We start from the raw sequence: 19,929 nt of genomic DNA, 5'->3' as shown, positions 1-19,929 counted from the left end.
GGGAGGAGCCGGGGTGGGAAGAGGCAGAGCAAGGGTGGGGCATGCTCGTGAGAGGAGCAGAGGCAGGAATAGGTGTGGGCATGGGCAGAGCCTAAGGGAGGGGGCGGAGTGAGGTGGGAAGAGGCAGAGTGAGGGTGGGGCCTTGGGGGAAGGAGCGGATTGGGGGTGGGGCCTCGGGGCCGAGCAGGGGTTGAGCACTCCTGGGGAAAGCTGAAGGTTGGCATCTGTGGCCAGAACCCACTTTAACGAACTTGTGAGCAGGGCTGAATGAGTTCTCCCCTGACACCTTCCTGGGATGGGGAGAGACTTCAGGAGCAAACTGATTTTACGTGAACACACCTACTCTGCCCAGCTATCCAGCAGATAGAGCGGTGTCGCTCCAAGCGATAAACTCGGCTGGTGTTAGGTTAGAAATCACATTAGTACTGAATGCAGGGGTGTGAAATGCTGTTATCAGAGTGTTGTCATTATTGTATGAATAAAGGGCAGGAAAATTGTGCTTAACCTGTCGCCAATGAGGGGGTCGCCCTCCGCTGACAGGGCCTCGTTAAGCCAGGAGCTTGAATGCCAGATCCTGGAGAAAGTAAGAGGGGAGGGGACAGGTATCCCAGCCAGGAGATGTGAACTCTCCCTAAGGATCCCCAGTCTGGTTTCAGCTGTTCCTCCCACCCTTCAAAGATAGAGCTAAATAGGCTCCATTAAGATCCTTTTGTTATGTTAAAGCGCTCAAATGAAAGCGGAAATCACTTGCAATGGGACAGCATTTCTGCCCAGCCTGCAAAGAGCTGAAACTCACTAAGAGACTGACCTGAAAAGGTCACAGCAGACAGGCAGGTGATCACTTGGTGGTGGCAGTGTTACTTAGTCCAAGATACAAGGAAGAATTTGTGCCTTGGGGGTTTTTAACCTAAGATGGTAGAATAAGCTTAGGGGGTCTTTCCTGCGGGTCCCCACATCTGTACCCCAGAGTTCAGAGTGGGGAAGGAACCTTGACATGGTGGCAGAGCGGTGGGATCATTTTGATCCAAAAGCCCAGTAGGATTTTTTAAAGGATTTTTGTTTCCTTTTTAGCTTAGAAAGCAGCATCTGAGGGCAGATAGAGGTCCTTGTAACAAAGAAATGTTTTTAAGCTGTGAGCAGCTGGAGATTTTTGTCTCTGCCTGAGGGCAAAGTAGTTAACTTTCTACAAGGGAATTCACAAACTAGTTTTTTTCCTCTGAACCCTGGGTCTTCACTGACCCGGACAACCACTGTGAGTGGGGTGGGGTGAGGGAGCAGAGAGGGGCACAGAACAGGAGCTGTGGCTATAGAACTCAGGAACATGAGGCAGAAGGCAGAAGACTCGGCCCCAGGCACTCGGGGCTGGGCGTCCTGCTCACAGTTCTATGTCTATGAATCCTGCTTGTGGCATTTCCCCTAATTACTGTCAGGTGACTTCATTCATTAAACGTTTCCTTTCTACACTCAGACTCTGTGCTTGCGAGTGGGGCAGTATTGCCTCCCATAGGCACCCAGGGGTGGGGTGTAATTTTCCCAGGTTACTGGGTGGGGGCTCGAACCAGTTCTGCGTTGTTTTGAAGAGAAGCTCGAGCCCCCTAGATATTGAACCCGGCCCTGGTTCCTGCCGGCCCCACCTGGCAGAGGGGTTACAAACTCATTTCTCAGCAAGCTCCTCCCCCCTGCTCCTGCCAGGGCTTCCCCAGCATCCCGGCTACTGCACCACCACCGACCCCCAGAGGGGTCCCACCCCCTGCCGTGTAACCAATGCAAGGGGCCTCCTGACTCATCTGAGCCTTTGCCAGGCAGCATCCTCTGTCTCAAGCTGCAACAACCTGTCAGAGGCTCGAATCCAGCAGCTGGGGGTGGTGGGTAAATATTGTCCTGGCTGCGTCCCCAGCCCCAGCCAGAGACCTGACACGACCCTTGTTTACCCCGGATCAAAGCGAAGCTCCGGCTCCAGAGTGTATATCAGCGCAGAGCAGGCTGGTCTCCAGCACAGTGCGTGGGGGAGAGGGAGGAAGAAGGACCCAGAGGGGGGTGACGTGTGTGTGTCCCCTTGTGTCTGCCCGTCTGCCTGCACCCCAGGAATGGGGGCCCCGGTAACCCCGGCCTGCCTGCTGCTCCTCCTGCACCTCACAGCTGGGATGTCTGCAGAGCCGTAAGCCCTGTCCGTGTCTGTCTGTCTGTCCGCGTGGTGGGCAGTGCGGGGGGGTTGGAAGCAGCCGAGGGCACCAATGAGGGGGCTGCTCGATCTGAAACTGATGGGACAGGTCCGTTCTCCCCTGGGAGCTCAGTCCCTGATGCTGGGTCCCTCCTGGGCTCCCCTGGTCCAGCCCCTCCCAGTGGTGGGGGCATTTGGCCCTGGTTAAGGCAGTGGCTTGGGGTGTGGGAGAGCTGGGTTCAGTGCCTGGCTCTGCTACAGACGCCCTGTGCGCCCCGGGCCAGACACCGACCCTCTGAGCCTCAGCTCCCCTCTGTACCATGGGGTGATGATCCTCTGCAGCTATCTGCTCCCGTCAGCCTCCTCAAGCCGTGGCTTGTCTCTGGCTATGGGTCTGTCCAGTCCCAGTGCAGGGGGACCAGGCTGGGCTGGGCCTCTAGGCACCAGTGAAATAGAACAGTAATTACCGATGAACCCAGTGCGTTAAACGAATGTCTCAGCCAGAATCTGGGAGTGCCCCGAAGGTGCAAATGCAAAAGGGTTCCTGTGAAGCCAGGCGGAGGCCCCAGGGTGCAGACTGGGCTGGGGGTGGGGGTGGGGCTGTATCTAAGCCAGTTACTGGCTGCAAAGGGCTCAGGTGCTCCGTACAGCCCCAGACTAACCAGCCTCCCCCCGCCGTGCACAGGGGTGCTCACTCTCAGCGCCACTAGCTGCCCCCTTCTGGGCAGACCGAGCAGCCAAGAGGTCAGGGGTGGAGGGGGACTGAGCCCCTCTCTGTGCCCCCGGGACCCCTCCAGCTCCGCGGGAGGCCGGCTGGGGTGGGGGATGTAGCGGGGGAGCCTTGCCCTGCCCCTGCCCTGTGGTTAGAAAAACGAATCAGCCTCCACCGCTGTCGACCCAACTCTGTCCCAGCAGGAGGGACACTCAGAAATTGGGAGTCATCCCCGGTCCTGGGCGAGGCTCTGGGCTGTCCCCCCCGTCCCCTCCCCCTCCCCCATTGCCCCCGGTGCTTTCCCCTCCCCAGGCACTATGTGGTGGTGAGCCCAGCCGTACTCTACCACCCGCACACGGGGACGGTGTCAGTTCATCTCAGCGACCTCAACGAGACCGTCCGGGTGAGCGTCCGGCTGGAGAGGGGGGATGGGCCCAGCGCTATCACCCTGCTGGAGAGAGAGGTCCAGGAGCCCCGTCTGCACGAGAACGTGCGCTTCCAGGTGAACCCCCGCCCACAGCCATCGGCACGGCCCCGGGCACTGGCCATGGGCACGGAGCTGGTCACTCAATGGGCAGCTGTAGCCACAGAACTCGAGCCCATCCCTCAGCAGCGACAGGCAGGAGGGAGCGGGGATGGGGTGTGGGGTACAGAGAGCACCCTGGCTTCCAACTCCATCGAACGCCCCAGGTTCATGCTCCCTCCCATTCAGGGCCCCCAGGCTGGGGAGTGGGTTTCCTGTGTTTTGGGGGGGCTGGAACAGGGACTCACAAACACCACTGCCCCCCCATGCGATAGCGGATCTGCACCACGATCGGCTGGTTATCAGCCGCTGTGGCCTTGCTGGGGGTTCCCGTGTGCAGGTTCCAGCACCGTCTGGGGGGCAGCAGGAAGTGGCAGAGCTGCACGTCTCGATCCGGGGAGATGCCCTGCAGTTCTCTGAGCGGAAGAAAGTGCTGCTGTGGGCGCTGCAGCCCAGGACCTTTGTGCAGACGGACAAGGCCGTCTACAAGCCGGGACAGACAGGTGAGAGGGCAGGAGCTGCTGGAGGGAGTTACCTGTGGCCCCAGGCCCTTGGGACGGACTCCCGGGCTCTGGGGTCGGGCTTGGGGCCTAGCGGGGGATTCGGGACTCTCACTTCTAGGCCTGAGGCCTGTCTGGGGGCCTGTAGGGAACCAAGTGAGGGTCTCAGCCCATCCTTGGCGATGGCACAGACACTGCAGGGGGCACCAATCGGCCTCCCCTGGCAGCCTCCAGCCATGCAGGGCAGGGCCGTGGCTCATTGGCAGAGGGCAGCAAACCAAGCCAGGGCTGATTCCCGCCTCTGCCTCTGCTCCTTTCCAGTGAAGTTTCGAATCGTCAGTTTGGACAAAGACTTCGTTCCCAGTACCCGGAAGGTGAGAGCTGGGGGTAGGGGGCAGGTAACAGGGCCCTGGAGCACTGGACACATTAGGTTTGTCTACACCAGGCAGGCCATTCATCCGGTTTGAAATCGGACAGTCCTCTTCTTGGGTGATTTGCCCCCTTCCAGTGCTTGTGTCTGGTATTGGATGAGGGGTGCCATTTGGAAGAGCGCACTGCTCTGCCCCTGCTGGCGTGAACTCACACACACCGAGTGTGCGAGGTCACGCCAGCAGGGACAGGCCCACGCCAATCCTGGAAATACCAGGATCTCCGGTATTCTGGGAATGCCTCAGCCGCCACCCTGGTCTACACTGCTGCAGGGGGCGAGTCTCCCAGGGCAGGTTAACAGCCTTGCAGTAGCAGGGCTTGTGCTGGCCTGCTGAAAACAGTCGTGTGGCGCAGACCCTAAGCTACAGACCTAGCGCCTTGGGAAGTGGCCTCTGTTTTTTGCAGTCTCTTTACTACACAGAGAGGGTTGATTGCACATTGCATGGAGCCGGAATGAGGGCGCTGGGCACCCACTGGCTTTAGTGCAGTCTGTGATTGGCTGTGGATGTCAGCCCCCACCCGCCCGGGTTGACAGTCATTAGCAACTTTCAGCCTAACCGTGCTGTGCGCTCTGAGTGAGGTGGCAGAATCGGGCCCAGTGTGGAAATACAGATGGACAACTCAACTCCCAGCCGCCTCGCCTGGGCACTGGCTACAACACAGACCCCCGGCCCTTAGACTGCCCCTTGACAGAGACCCCAGCATCTTGCCCTGCTCCTCCACGCACACACCAGCCACCCACTGCCCTGTATCCACCACTGCAGGGAGGGGTGGGGCCCATGGGAGGTGCAAGGGCTCCAGCCTCATGGGCTTCCCTTCCTGTCCCGGCTCTCTTGGTCACCCCCGCTGCTGTCCGCATGATCCCCCATGGCCCCAGAGACACCCCGGCCCTGGGGAGGTCACAGGCAGACCCGTGGGCCATGGGGGGTATTTCCTGTCCCTATAACCAGCCATCTCCTGTCTGTTTGCTTTGCAGCTGCCCCTGGTGACCGTGCAGGTCAGTCTGTGCCTCTCCAGCTTCCTCCTCTTCCTGTCTGGCTCATCCGAGGGCACCCGGGGGTGTTCAGTCGTGGGGATCCCAGAGGAGTCTGGGCTGTGACCACAGTGTCCAGCAATCCAGCCCTAGAACCCTCTGCCCTGCTGTGGGGGTGCAAAGGGTCCTAGAGCACAGGGCGTTTCTGGGCTGGGCCACATGGGGGCAGCGAGGGGACATTTGTGCCATCGGGTTACGTCCTCCCCACCCCGAGTTTGCAGCGTCTGGGGCTGTCTGTCCGGGAGGCAGGTGGGTTTGGGCCTGGCTGGGATTAGGGTGACCAGATGTCCCGATTTTATAGGGACAGTCGTGATTTTTGGGTCTTTTTCTTATATAGTCTCCTATTAAGCCCCACCCCCTGTCCCCATTTTTCACACTTGCTGTTTGGTCGCCCTAGCTGGGATCCCTGCCTGAGTCACTCACCCCGAATGTTCCCAGCCCCCTAACTCTGGGTCAGGCAGTGACTTGATCAGGCCATTGGGGAACTCAATGGGGAGCTCCCTTGGGAACCTGAATGGGGGAAGGGCGGGGAGGAGGGAGGGTCTCTGGGAGCTGCAGGGGTAGAGGGGAAGGGTGGAGGTTTGGGGAGGCTACGTGCGGGGGGCAGGGAACATACCCACAGGGGCCTAGCACTGAGATGGAAACAGTCCCTACGGCGAGTTCCCTGGGCTTTGTCCAGGCTGGAGATGGGGTGTCCCTCGGGACCCTGTTCCCCCCAGAGGCGGTGCCCTTGGATCAGGGCTGAGGGGCACTGGCAGGGGCCTCCTTACCCAGCGGCTGCCTGGCGGTGCCTGCTCCAGGCTAAGGAGAAGGATTTGAGCCCCCGGGCGTCGATCCAGCCCCCGTCGGCAGCACGAGGCACTCGGGGGCTGCCGGGGAGAAGCCGTGTGTGGGGGCAGCAGCTGAGCTGGGCGTGTCCATGTGCCAGGATCCCAGCGGGAACCGCATCGCCCAGTGGCGAGACGTGACTCCGCAGCAGGGCATCGTGGATCTGTCCCTCCCGCTGTCTGCAGAGCCGGCCCTGGGGACGTACGCCATCAACGCGCAGAGGACGAGATACTCGTTCAGCGTGGAGGAATACGGTGCGTAGTGGGTCCCAGGTCAGCGACCCAGGCCATGGCTCCGGCACGTGGTGGGGGAGGGGGATTCCTGAGTCTCCCTGGGGCGAGGTGTCCGTGGGTCCCTGTCAGAGGGTCCCTGGGTGCTCAGAGCCCTGGGACTGGCCCAGCCAGCTGCAAGCTCTCCTGGGCCTCAGCCACCCCATGCCCACTCCTCCCGCAATAGGGTCCTGGAGGAGGGGGGATTCAGTCTCCCTGCCCTGCCCCAGTCCTGCCCCACTTTGCTCTAGGGCCCTGGGGGAGGCCTCAGGTCAGCGCGGCTGGAGAGATACAGAGCCGGGGATTTCACTATGGCTGGCCCCAGACACACCAACATCATGAGTCAGAACCATGGCTGTTCCATGTTTTGGGTCTGACTTAGGATTTCTGCAGCCCCGGCCCCCGCCACCCCCCAGTGTCTGTGGGAGGTGGATGGGGGCAGTTACCATGTCACCAAAGTTATCGTGGGAGCTTATCCTGGCTCCTGCTGCAGGAGCTCGCTGGCTGCCAGATGGGACGGAGCTTCCAGCTTCTCACCAACTCCCCAGCATCTAACTCTGTCCCCCCAGCCCCACCTCAGCACCCACCCACATCGGCCCTGTGCCCTCCAGCCCCACCTCTGCCCAGCCTAGCACCCGCCCACCCACAGCTGCCCTGTGATGGGGGGAGGGATAGCTCAGTGCATTGGCCTGCTAAACCCAGGGCTGTGAGTTCAATCTTCAAAGGGCTGTTTGGGGATTTAGTTGGGGATTGGTCCTGCTTTGAGCAGGGGGTTGGACTAGGGTCTCTTCCAACCCTAATATTCTATGATTCTAAGGTACTCAGAGCATCACAGCTAAATACACGGTGAAACAGATTGTTTAGCATAAGTAGGTAACCCACACTGTGAGAGACCATTCCAACCCTGTGCCCCCCAGCCCCACCTCTGCTCCTCCTGGAGCACAAGGGGCTCTTCACACAATTCCCCCACACCCTTCCTAGAGCGGGTGTTGCGGGGAGGGGGAGGGAAATGTCAGTGGCCCCCTCTCCATCCCCCCCCCCAAAAAAAAACCTCCTCTGGCTCCTGCGGGGGAGGGGAGAGAAGAGCTCTGATGTCTCCCTTCAAACAGCTGCCACCGACCCCCACCTGCCCCTAATCCCACAACTGCCCCTCGCCCGAGACACCTGCCCCAGACCCTCCAACTGCCTCCCACCCCCGCCCTCACCTCAGATACCTGCCCCTGAGCCCCCCCCCCAATACTCCCACCCTTCCCCTACTGGCCAGTCCCCCATCCCCTGAGCAGGAGTGAAAAATGAAGCACCCCCAAACACCCCCCCTCCTTCACTGGCCCATCCCTGGGCTGCACATTCACCCAGCCCCAACAAATGGTCCCCTTCTGGGCCTCGGAGCCGCCCAGCCAGCTCCTGTCAGTGCCCCAGGATGACCCAGACCCTGAGGGACAAACTGCCCTGGAGCAGCCCCCTGGCTCCTCTGGCCTGAGCCCAGGTGTGAATTTGGCCCTGTCTGGCCAGGCTGCCTGGCGGGGCCCTGCTGGGGACAAGGTCCCAGCCGAACACCAGCTCCTGGAGGGGAACAGCCGGAACCTCATCAGCCGGGAGAAACGCCCACGTCCACTGGGCCCCCATGGTCCCTGATGTGACCCCGCTCTCAGCCCCACGTGGTCCCTGGGGCGTCCCCACTCTCAGCCCCACATGGACCAAGGCCCAAACCCTCCATTGGGGCCAGGCAGTGGGGACAGAGGCTGTTTTTCAGTTTATTGTCAGTGGGGTTGAAAAGACTCCTGCCGGCTGAGGCTCCTGCTGCAGCCTCTTCCCAGCCCGGCTCCATTTCCGGGCCTTTCCCCTTCCCGCCCGGCCGGCAGGTTAGTGGGGGGCTGCAAGACCCGGGGAGAAGCTCCAAGGCCGAGGATCGCGATGAAACCCCCGAGCCAGGACTGCGGGTCGGTTTCACCCCGTCCCTCTCTGCCCCCAGAGCTGCCCAAGTTCGAAGTGACCCTGGAGTTGCCCCCCGTGGTGACGGTGCTGGATGAGACGCTCCTGCTGCGGGTGTGCGGCCGGTGAGTGTGAAAGCAGCCCTGCCGGGCCGATAAAGGGGGGGGGGGCTGGTATCACCCTGGACCTGACTCCCCTCCCCGGCCCCCTAGGCCAGGATCTGACCTGCCCCTTCCCTGCCTGCGCCCCGCTCTGCCCCATGCTCATGGCCAGGCAGGGCTCCCTGGGGCTCTCACTCCCAGCCACATGACCAGCCCCACCCCAGCAGGGACCCCCCCCATGGACAGGGGCGTTGGCCCCCTTCCCTCCCACTTACCCTCTCCCTCCCCTCTGCTAAACAGATACACCTCCGGGAAACCCGTCCTGGGGAGGGTCCAGGCCAGCCTGTGTTCGAAGACACATCCATCATATCGCTGGTCTCCATCCGGATTTTTTAAGGAGACAAGCTTGACTCTGTGCACGGAGCTTACTAGCCAGGTGAGTGCAACCGGGGAGCGGGGAGGTACATGACATGCTGCTGGAGGAGGCTCCTCTCCATGTTTTTCTTACACTGGCCAGAGGGGGCGCTGTGATTTCCCTTGGTGATGTTGATGACATTGATGTAAAGCTGGTGTAAGTGCAGACGAATCAGGCCCTGACTCCGTCAGGGTCCCCATCTGACATGCTGGGGGTGGGGACTGGCAGCTGTGTAGCAGAGCTTAGAGACTTCTATGCCCTCCCTTTCCCCCCTTTCCCCACAATATCTCAGTGCCTCACTGATCCTCCTAGCCCCCGGGAAGTGGGGCAGGCTCCTGTCCCCATTGTACAGATGGGGAACTGAGGCACGGAGATGCTCAGGGTCCGTCTGCGCAGCAAGAACCCTGCAGCAGAATCTCAGAGCCCAGCTCCACTGCCTGGGGCTTGCGCTGTGGAGCTAAAGGAACAGTGTAGACGCTTGGCTGGAGCCTGGGCTCCGAGACCCTCCCCCTCCCCGGGTCTAGCGCCTGGACCCGACCGTCGACCTGCTGGTTTTAGCCCCGCAGCACAAGCGGGGTCAGCAGAGCTGGGCTCTGAGACTCGCGGCCGCAGGGTGTTTCTGCTGGAGCCGTACTCAGAGGGACTTGGAGGCAGCCTGTGGCACAGCAGGGACTTGCCCCAAGGTCTCTCCAGACCTAGGCTAGTGCCCCAGGTTATGGGGCCGCCCTCCCTCATCAGCAGTTCTCGTTAGGCAGGGGCAATGGAACGATACAGATCTCCCCGAATGCTCTCAGTCCCTGGGGGGTTAGGGGGGTGATTGGAATTAGACAGCGTTACCACGACGATGGGGGACAAGCACCAGGGGATCTGTGATGGGCATGAGTGGCCAGGGTTCTGTTTTAAGTCTCATCCCACCCACCTCAGCTCCATCTGACTCCAAGGTGAGAGCGCCCCCTGCTGCTGACTTCAGCCCTCAGGTTTTCTTTGAGTGTCTCCCGGCCCAGCACTAACCAGCCCAAGCCTGATTAGAGACCTGCTGAGCTGACACCTGCGGGGCCTGGTGCAGAGCTGCTGCTAACGGGCTGTGATTCTCTCCCTCCAGACTAAGAGAAATGGCTGCTTTTCCAGAGAGGTGGGGACGGATCCTTTGAAGCTGTCCCACTCTGGCTACAGGATGAGCCTCCAGGCCAAGGTGTCTCTCGTGGAGGAGGGGACAGGTGGGTCTGAAATCAAGCACACATGCACACCCCCAGGCAGCCCCCAGCACTGAACCCCCAGGGGCAGAGGGGTCTCACTTGCACATGTGGTCATGTCATTTGTAGCCCAGCTGCTTTAGAGATGTGCCCAGAGGTAGTGTTGGGGGTTGGATCTGGGGTTCTGGTTCATCCCATCACTGGGATCGATCCCTCATGAGGAGTTCAGACCTGGGCACGTTCACGCAAAGACTAAACACCCTCCCGCGAGTGGCCTCTGGCTGTGCACTGAGCTGGCAGAGCTGAGTGAAGGCCCAGCATGTGTCGCTGGGCCCTGAGTCACGGCCTCAGTGACGTTAGCGCTTTGCATTCAAAACTGCAAGTGCTAATCACTTAGCAACGAACCCAGATAACTCCACATTTAACCCAGAAGAATCCTGATTTGCAGAGCGGTCGACATCCGTTTGGCTGAAAACTGTAACTGTGGGGTGGATACAACGTTAACGTCGGGTGCTGGCATCAGCGATGGTGAAGTGGCTGGAGGAGAGCGGGTCCAGAATGGCAACGGGTCACTGGGCACCTTCTGAAAATGGCCCTTTCTGGGGGCAGGCCCTGTGCCGAGAGGTCTGTGTGCGGGGTCAGCTCTGGGGCCGTTCAGTAAGGAGCTCTGTGCTGGGGAAAGGGCCACAGAGCCAGGAGACCCTGCTGGCAAATGTCAAGTGGCTGGTTTGGGATTAAGCCCCAGGGGAAGGTGGATCTAAATTTTCTAGTTTCCAGATTCCCCAGGAAAATCCTTCTCCACCCCCAGCCGAACCTCCCAAATTCTCCCCCGAATCACACCCTCCAGTCCATAGCGAGAGGGGGTAGAAATGGCTGTGCAGATTGTTATGGAGAGAAACCTGGGACGTAGTCTGAACTCTGGTGTTGCTCCCAGCACCTTCCTCCTATCGTGCCTCCCTCTCCTGCTAGGGGTGGAGCTCAACGTGACCAAGAGCTGTGACATCATGTCTGAAATCCCTATGGTGACCTTTGAGGACGCTGACGCTACCTACAAGGCTGGAATGCCCTACACTGGCAAGGTAACGGGATTACCGGTGTGACAGAGTGGACTATGTCTGTACCAAACTGTAACCTCCATTGGTGTTGACTGCTTGCTGGATGTGCTGCACTTCTGGTGCCCATGTGCCCCATGCACTGGAGATCAGATGCTTTAGCTGCGCTCTCCATGTCCTCAAGCCCCCTCTTACCGAGGGCACAATGGGGGTTGAGCAACCAGCCAACCCTCAGTTCTTTCTCACAGCCCCTGGCTGAGAGCCAGAGCCAGCAGGAGTGACCGGTCTCCTGCTCCGGTGAAGTTTTTCTCTTTACGTTTTGTAAATAGTCATTTTCATAGTTAATAATTGTTAGTGGAGATAGTGGTTTAGTTAGATTAGCTGAACTCTCCTGTTTTAGGGAGGATTACGGTCTTAGACTCCCTCTCCTCGGAGCAAAGAATGTCAGCCATGGGTACGGGGTGGGGGAGTCTAGCCTGGGAAGCAGGGACTCTGGAAAACACTTCGGGGTCATGGTGGATAATCAGCTGAACATGAGTTCCCAGTGCGAAGCTGTGGCCAAAAGTGCTAATTCGATTCTGGGATGTATAAACGGGATTCTCGAGTCTGCTACTCTGTATTTGGCAGGGGTGCAACTGATACTGGAACCCCGTGTCCAGTTCCGGTGCCCAAAATTTAACAAGGATATTGATAAATTGAAGAGGGTTCAGATAAGAGCCCCAAGACTGGTGAAAGGATTAGACAAGATGCCTTATAGTGATAGACTCAAACAGCTCAGTCCATTTAGCTTAAGTGTAACCCTTCTTCCCATCTAAGTTGGCAGCAACAAGGGCCGGGTTCTGTATCTAGGGGTTCCGTTTCAATAACGCAATGCAAACCGGCTCGAGCCCCCACCCAGTGACCTGGGACAATTACATACCACCCCCTGGGTGCCTCTAAGAGGCAATACTTCCCCTCTCGCAAGCACGGAGTCTGAGTGTAACAGAAAATGTTTAATAACACGAGGTAAACAACATCAGCATTAAATTGGAAAAACACCACAAACAGGATTTATAACACAAACCATGAGCAAAAAAACCCACCCCAGCAAATTCGGCTGTGTCCTTTCCCTTTGGTTCTTGAATCCAGCAACCCAAAAATCACCCAAAGTCCCCAAAGTCCAACACCCCCAAAGTCTCTGTCCCTGGTCAGTGCAGCCCCAGAGTAAAAGGGGGGGCACGCAGGGTGTTAAGGGGAACCTTACGTGATCCGAGGCCGGCCGTCTCTCCGTGGGGTTCCGCCACAGCCTTCACCATGAGCCAGTCCACTTCCTGCTGTCCCACAAACTGCTCCGCTCTACAAGCTGCTCGGCTCACCGACCTGTGAGCCGCTCCAGCCGTCCCCGCAAACAGCTCCGACGCCATTCCCTGGGCCGCTCCAACTGGCCCCACAAGGCTCCGCACTGCTCGCTGCTCCTCCAGTCGTCCCCACAAATTGCTCCGCCTGCTGCTTAGCTTCAGGCTCCCCCACTAATTAACACAGCACTCAGTGATCTCAGCTCTTAGTAACTTTAGCTCTTTTGTGATTTCAGCTCATAGTAGGGGAGCCCTAGTGCTGGTACACCATTGGCCCAAAGCAAATTCAGCTCAGCAGCCTGTAACTAGACTCTTAATGGAATCAAAGTTAGCTCTGACATTAAACAGTGGAGAGAGAAAGGTGGTGCAATTGGTGTTTCAGGCTCTCAAAGGGGGTCCATATTATCAGATACAAATACCTGTCCCCATCATCTCTCAAATCTCTGGGTTGTGGAACCCATGTCCCTTGTCTAGCAAGTGCTACTTAGGTGATGGTGAGATCCTCTGTCATAAAACAGTTTCATCGTCCTTGATTCACATAATCAGGGTAACAACACTTTATTCCTCCTGCCCCAATAACAGAGAAACTGGGGATCCCACCCCATCCAAAGTAACCACTATCAGTTGCTGTTGTCTCATGCCAGGCGGGTGAGTGTGCCTATGTAAACAAGATCAGCCCCTGGAGTTCTTTCCACACTCGCCATACTTCACCACCAGATGTCAGGGTAGAGCTCATCCTGACTCCACTTACAGGAATAAGTAAATAACTTTTCCTTATCCACTTTCTCCACATCACTCATGATTTTATATACCTCTATCATATCCTTAGTCTCCTCTTTTCCAAGCTGAAGAGTCCTAGCCTCTTTAATCTCTCCTCATATGGGACCCGTTCCAAACCCCTAATCATTTAGTTGCCCTTTTCTGAATCTTTTCTAGTGCCAGTATATCTTTTTTTAGATGAGGACACCACATCTGTATGCAGTATTCGAGATGTGGGCGTACCATCGATTTATATCAGGGCAATATATTCTTATTCTCTATCTCCTTTTTAATGATCCCTAACATCCTGTTTGCTTTTTTGACTGCCTCTGCACACTGCTCGGACATCTTTAGAGAACTATCTGTTCTATCTTCAGAGAACTATCCACGACGACTCCAAGATCTTTTTCCTGACTTCTTGTAGCTAAATTAGCCCCCATCATATTATATGTACAGTTGGGGTTATTTTTTCCAATGTGCATTACTTTACATTTATCCACATTAAATTTAATTTGCCATTTTGTTGCCCAATCACTTAGTTTTGTGAGATCTTTTTGAAGTTCATCACAGTCTGCTTTGGTCTTAACTATCTTGAGCAGTTTAGTATCATCTGCAAACTTTGCCACCTCACTGTTTACCCCTTTCTCCAGATCATTTATAAATAAGTTGAATAGGATTGGTTCGAGGACTGACCCTTGGGGAACACCACTAGTTACCCCTCTCCATTCTGAGAATTTACCATTAATTCCTACCCTTTGTTCCCGGTCTTTTAACCAGGTCTCAATCCATTAAAGGACCTTCCCTTTTATCCCTTGACAACTTAATTTACATAAGAGCCTTTGGTGAGGGACCTTGTCAAAGGCTTTCTGGAAATCTAAGTACACTATGTCCACTGGATCCCCCTTGTCCACATGTTTGTTGACCCCGTCAAAGAACTCTAATAGATTAGTAAGACACAATTTCCCTTTACACAAACCATGTTGACTATTGCTCAACAGTTTATGGTTTTCTATGTGTCTGACAATTTCATTCTTAACTAGTAAAAAGCAACAGAGGGTCCTGTGGCACCTTTAAGACTAACAGAAGTATTGGAGCATAAGCTTTCGTGGGTGAATGCCCACTTCATCAGATGCAAGTAATGGAAATTTCCAGAGGCAGGTATAAATCAGTATGGAGATAACGAGGTTAGTTCAATCAGGGAGGGTGAGGTGCTCTGCTAGCAGTTGAGGTGTGAACACCAAGGGAGGAGAAACTGCTTCTGTAGTTGGATAGCCATTCACAGTCTTTGTTAATCCTGATCTGATGGTGTCAAATTTGCAAATGAACTGGAGCTTACTGTTTCTCTTTGGAGTCTGGTCCTGAAGTTTTTTTGCTGTAAGATGGCAACCTTTACATCTGCTATTGTGTGGCCAGGGAGGTTGAAGTGTTCTCCTACAGGTTTTTGTATATTGCCATTCCTGATATCTGACTTGTGTCCATTTATCCTCTTGCGTAGTGACTGTCCAGTTTGGCCAATGTACATAGCAGAGGGGCATTGCTGGCATATGATGGCATATATAACATTGGTGGACGTGCAGGTGAATGAGCCGGTGATGTTGTAGCTGATCTGGTTAGGTCCAGTGATGGTGTTGCTGGTGTAGATATGTGGGCAGAGTTGGCATTGAGGTTTGTTGCATGGGTTGGTTCCTGAGTTAGAGTTGTTATGGTGCGGTGCGTGGTTGCTGGTGAGAATATGCTTAAGGTTGGCGGGTTGACTGAAATGACAGTCTGGACCTATACATAGAATGTTTCCGCCGACGTGCACAGGCAGAAATTGTGGAAAAACAACATTGCTTGCCTCATAACCTAAGTCGTGCAGAACGCAATGCCATCCACAGCCTCAGAAACCACCCTGACATTATCATCAAAGAGGCTGATAAAGGGGGTGCTGTTGTCATCATGAACAGGTCTGACTACCAGAAGGAGGCTGCCAGACAACTCTCCAATACCAAATTCTACAGGCCACTTTCCTCAGATCCCACTGAGGAATACACTAAGAAACTGCACCATCTACTCAGGACACTCCCTACACTAACACAGGAACAAATCAACATACCCTTAGAGCCCCGACCGGGGTTATTCTATCTACTACCCAAGATCCACAAACCTGGAAATCCTGGACGCCCCATCATCTTGGGCATTGGCACTCTCACTGAAGGACTGTCTGGATATGTGGACTCCCTACTCAGACCCTACGCCACCAGCACTCCCAGCTATCTCTTTGACACTACTGATCTCCTGAGAAAACTACAATTCATTGGTGACCTCCCAAGAAACACCATCCTAGCCACCATGGATGTAGAGGCTCTCTACACAAACATCCCACACACATAGAATCATAGAATCATAGAATATCAGAGTTGGAAGGGACCTCAAGAGGTCATCTAGTCCAACCCCCTGCTCAAAGCAGGACCAATTCCCAGCTAAATCATCCCAGCCAGGGCTTTGTCAAGCCGGGCCTTAAAAACCTCCAAGGAAGGAGACTCCACCACCTCCCTAGGTAACGCATTCCAGTGTTTCACCACCCTCCTAGTGAAATAGTTTTTCCTGATATCCAACCTGGACCTCTCCCACTGCAACTTGAGACCATTGCTCCTTGTTCTGTCATCTGCCACCACTGAGAACAGCCGAGCTCCATCCTCTTTGGAACCCGCCTTCAGGTAGTTGAAGGCTGCTATCAAATCCCCCCTCATTCTTCTCTTCTGGAGACTAAACAATCCCAGTTCCCTCAGCCTCTCCTCATAAGTCATGTGCTCCAGACCCCTAATCATTTTTGTTGCCCTCCGCTGGACTCTTTCCAATTTTTCCACATCCTTCTTGTAGTGTGGGGCCCAAAACTGGACACAGTATTCCAGATGAGGCCTCACCAATGTCGAATAAAGGGGAACGATCACGTTCCTCCATCTGCTGGCAATGCCCCTACTTATACAACCCAAAATGCCGTTAGCCTTCTTGGCAACAAGAGCACACTGTTGACTCATATCCAGCTTCTCGTCCACTGTGACCCCTAGGTCCTTTTCTGCAGAACTGCTACCTAGCCATTCGGTCCCTAGTCTGTAGCAGTTCATGGGATTCTTCCGTCCTAAGTGCAGGACTCTGCACTTGTCCTTGTTGAACCTCATCAGGTTTTTTTCGGCCCAATCCTCTAATTTGTCTAGGTCCCTCTGTATCCGATCCCTACCCTCTAGTGTATCTACCACGCCTCCTAGTTTAGTGTCATCTGCAAACTTGCTGAGAGTGCAGTCCACACCATCCTCCAGATCATTAATAAAGATATTAAACAAAACCGGCCCCAGGACCGACCCTTGGGGCACTCCGCTTGAAACCGGCTGCCAACTAGACATGGAGCCATTGATCACTACCCGTTGAGCCCGACGATCTAGCCAGCTTTCTATCCACCTTACAGTCCATTCATCCAGCCCAAACTTCTTTAACTTGGCGGCAAGAATACTGTGGGAGACCGTATCAAAAGCTTTGCTAAAGTCAAGGAATAACACATCCACTGCTTTCCCCTCATCCACAGAGCCAGTTATCTCATCATAGAAGGCAATTAGGTTAGTCAGGCACGACTTCCCCTTCGTGAATCCATGCTGACTGTTCCTGATCACTTTCCTCTCCTCTAAATGTTTCATAATTGATTCCTTGAGGACCTGCTCCATGATTTTTCCAGGGACTGAGGTGAGGCTGACTGGCCTGTAGTTCCCCGGATCCTCTTTCTTCCCTTTTTTAAAGATGGGCACTACATTAGCCTTTTTCCAGTCATCTGGGACCTCCCCCGATCGCCATGAGTTTTCAAAAATAATGGCTAATGGCTCTGCAATCTCACCCGCCAACTCCTTTAGCACCCTCGGATGCAGCGCATCTGGCCCCATGGACTTGTGCACGTCCAGTTTTTCTAAATAGTCCCGAACCACTTCTTTCTCCACAGAGGGCTGGTCACCTTCTCCCCATGCTGTACTGCCCAGTGCAGCAATCTGGGAGCTGACCTTGTGCGTGAAGACAGAGGCAAAAAAATCATTGAGTACATTAGCTTTTTCCACATCCTCGGTCACTAGGTTGCCTCCCCCATTCAGTAAGGGGCCCACACTTTCCTTGATTTTCTTCTTGTTGCTAACATACCTGAAGAAACCCTTCTTGTTACTCTTAACATCTCTTGCTAACTGCAACTCCAAGTGCGATTTGGCCTTCCTGATTTCACTCCTGCACGCCTGAGCAATATTTTTATACTCCTCCCTGGTCATTTGTCCAATCTTCCACTTCTTGTAAGCTTCTTTTTTGCGTTTAAGATCAGCAAGGATTTCACTGTTTAGCCAAGCTGGTCGCCTGCCATATTTACTATTCTTTCTACACATTGGGATGGTTTGTTCCTGCAACCTCAATAAGGATTCTTTAAAATACAGCCAGCTCTCCTGGACCCCTTTGCCCTTCATGTTATTCTCCCAGGGGATCCTGCCCATCTGTTCCCTGAGGGAGTCAAAGTCTGCTTTTCTGAAGTCCAGGGTCCGTATTCTGCTGCTCTCCTTTCTTCCTTGTGTCAGGATCCTGAACTCGACCATCTCATGGTCACTGTCTCCCAGGTTCCCATCCACTTTTGCTTCCCCTACTAGTTCTTCCCTGTTTGTGAGTAGCAGGTCAAGAAAAGCTTTGCCCCTAGTTGGTTCCTCCAGCACTTGCACCAGGAAATTGTCCTCTACACTATCCAAAAATTTCCTGGATTGCCTGTGCACCGCTGTATTGCTCTCCCAGCAGATATCAGGGTGATTAAAGTCTCCCATGAGAACCAGGGCCTGCGATCTAGCAACTTCTGCTAGTTGCCAGAAGAAAGCCTCGTCCACCTCATCCACCTGGTCTGGTGGTCTATAGCAGACTCCAACCATGACATCACCCTTGTTGCTCACACTTCTCAACTTTATCCAGAGACTCTCAGGTTTTTCTGCAGTTTCATACCGGAGCTCTGAGCAGTCATACTCCTCTCTTACATACAACGCAACTCCCCCACCTTTTCTGCCCTGCCTGTCCTTCCTGAACAGTTTATATCCATCCATGACAGTACTCCAGTCATGTGAGTTATCCCACCATGTCTCTGTTATTCCAATCACATCATAGTTCCCTGACTGTGCCAGGACTTCCAGTTCTCCCTGCTTGTTTCCCAGGCTTCTTGCATTTGTGTATAGGCACTTGAGATAACTCATCGATCGTCCCTCTTTCTCAGTATGAGACAGGAGTCCTCTCCTCTTGCGCTCTCCTGCTTGTGCTTCCTCCCAGGATCCCATTTCCCCACTTACCTCAGGGCTTTGGTCTCCTTCCCCCGGTGAACCTAGTTTAAAGCCCTCCTCACTAGGTTAGCCAGCCTGCCGGCGAAGATGCTCTTCCCTCTCTTCGTTAGGTGGAGCCCGTCTCTGCCTAGCACTCCTTCTTCTTGGAACACCATCCCATGGTCGAAGAATCCAAAGCCTTCTCTCCGACACCACCTGCGTAGCCATTCGTTAACTTCCACGATTCGACGGTCTCTACCCCGGCCTTTTCCTTGCACAGGGAGGATGGACGAGAACACCACTTGCGCCTCAAACTCCTTTATCCTTCTTCCCAGAGCCACGTAGTCTGCAGTGATCCGCTCAAGGTCATTCTTGGCAGTATCATTGGTGCCCACGTGGAGAAGCAGGAAGGGGTAGCGATCCGAGGGCTTGATGAGTCTCGGCAGTCTCTCCATCACATCGTGTATCCTAGCTCCTGGCAAGCAGCAGACCTCTCGGTTTTCCCGGTCGGGGCGGCAGATAGATGACACAGTCCCCCTGAGGAGGGAGTCCCCAACTACCACCACCCTCCTCCTCCTCTTGGGAGTGGTGGTCGTGGAACCCCCATCCCTAGGACAGTGCATCTTTTGCCTTCCAATCGGTGGAGTCTCCTTCTGCTCCCTTCCCTCAGATGGGTCATCTAGTCGACTCTCCGCATTAGTACCTGTAGAGAGAACATGGAAACGATTGCTCACCTGTATCTCCATTGCTGGTGCATGGACGCTCCTCTTTCTCCTTCTGGAGGTCACATGCTGCCAAACCTCCTCACAATCTTCTGTCCCTGCTGCGCCTGCTCTGAATCTTCAGAACATTGTGGCCGTAGAAACATCTCCTGACGTCTGTCCAGGAAATCTTCATTTTCCCTTATGCATCGCAGAGTCGACACTCGTTTCTCCAGCCCTCGAACCTTCTCTTCTAACATGGAGACCAGCTTGCACTTTGTACAGACAAAGTCGCTTCTGTCCTGTGGAAGAAAGACAAACATGGCACAACCTGTGCAGGTTACAACAGCTGATCGCTCACCTTCCATATCACCGTCCTCTTAAGAGCTTCCTCAACTGCTGCAGGAACTACTCAGAGAAACACAGATAGAATACAAGCTGTCAGGAACAGTATCCCTGATGATGACACAGCACAACTTGTTGCTGAGCTCTGTGACTTTATCCTCACGCACAATTATTTCAAATTTGGTGACAATATATATCTCCAGACCAGTGGCACCGCCATGGGCACCCGCATGGCCCCACAATATGCCAACATTTTTATGGCTGACCTGGAACAATGCTTCCTCAGCTCTCGTCCACTCACGCCCCTTCTCTACCTACGCTACATTGATGACATCTTCATCATCCGGA

At 55.0% G+C, this 19,929-nt stretch overlaps 1 protein-coding gene across 2 annotated transcripts in view; it reads left to right on the top strand.

Moving 5' to 3' along the window:
* Window positions 1-1,928: 1,928 nt before the first annotated feature.
* LOC128829246 (alpha-2-macroglobulin-like protein 1) overlaps window positions 1,929-19,929 on the top strand; it is a 71,351-nt gene continuing 53,350 nt past the window's right edge. For both annotated transcript variants that reach the window (XM_054014561.1, XM_054014562.1), the window contains exons 1-10: window positions 1,929-2,158; window positions 3,186-3,375; window positions 3,737-3,899; window positions 4,218-4,270; window positions 5,302-5,322; window positions 6,287-6,440; window positions 8,428-8,512; window positions 8,789-8,924; window positions 10,006-10,120; window positions 11,066-11,175. In XM_054014561.1, coding sequence (XP_053870536.1) covers window positions 2,088-2,158; window positions 3,186-3,375; window positions 3,737-3,899; window positions 4,218-4,270; window positions 5,302-5,322; window positions 6,287-6,440; window positions 8,428-8,512; window positions 8,789-8,924; window positions 10,006-10,120; window positions 11,066-11,175 — 1,098 coding nt within the window. In that variant the 5' untranslated portion in view covers window positions 1,929-2,087. The remainder of the gene's footprint in view (window positions 2,159-3,185; window positions 3,376-3,736; window positions 3,900-4,217; window positions 4,271-5,301; window positions 5,323-6,286; window positions 6,441-8,427; window positions 8,513-8,788; window positions 8,925-10,005; window positions 10,121-11,065; window positions 11,176-19,929) is intronic.

The sequence above is a fragment of the Malaclemys terrapin genome, chromosome 25 (assembly GCF_027887155.1).
Source record: "Malaclemys terrapin pileata isolate rMalTer1 chromosome 25, rMalTer1.hap1, whole genome shotgun sequence".
Classification (NCBI taxonomy): domain Eukaryota; kingdom Metazoa; phylum Chordata; order Testudines; family Emydidae; genus Malaclemys; species Malaclemys terrapin.
The sequence above is the reverse complement of the archived record's forward strand: the minus strand, read 5'-3'. Positions and strand labels throughout refer to the sequence as shown.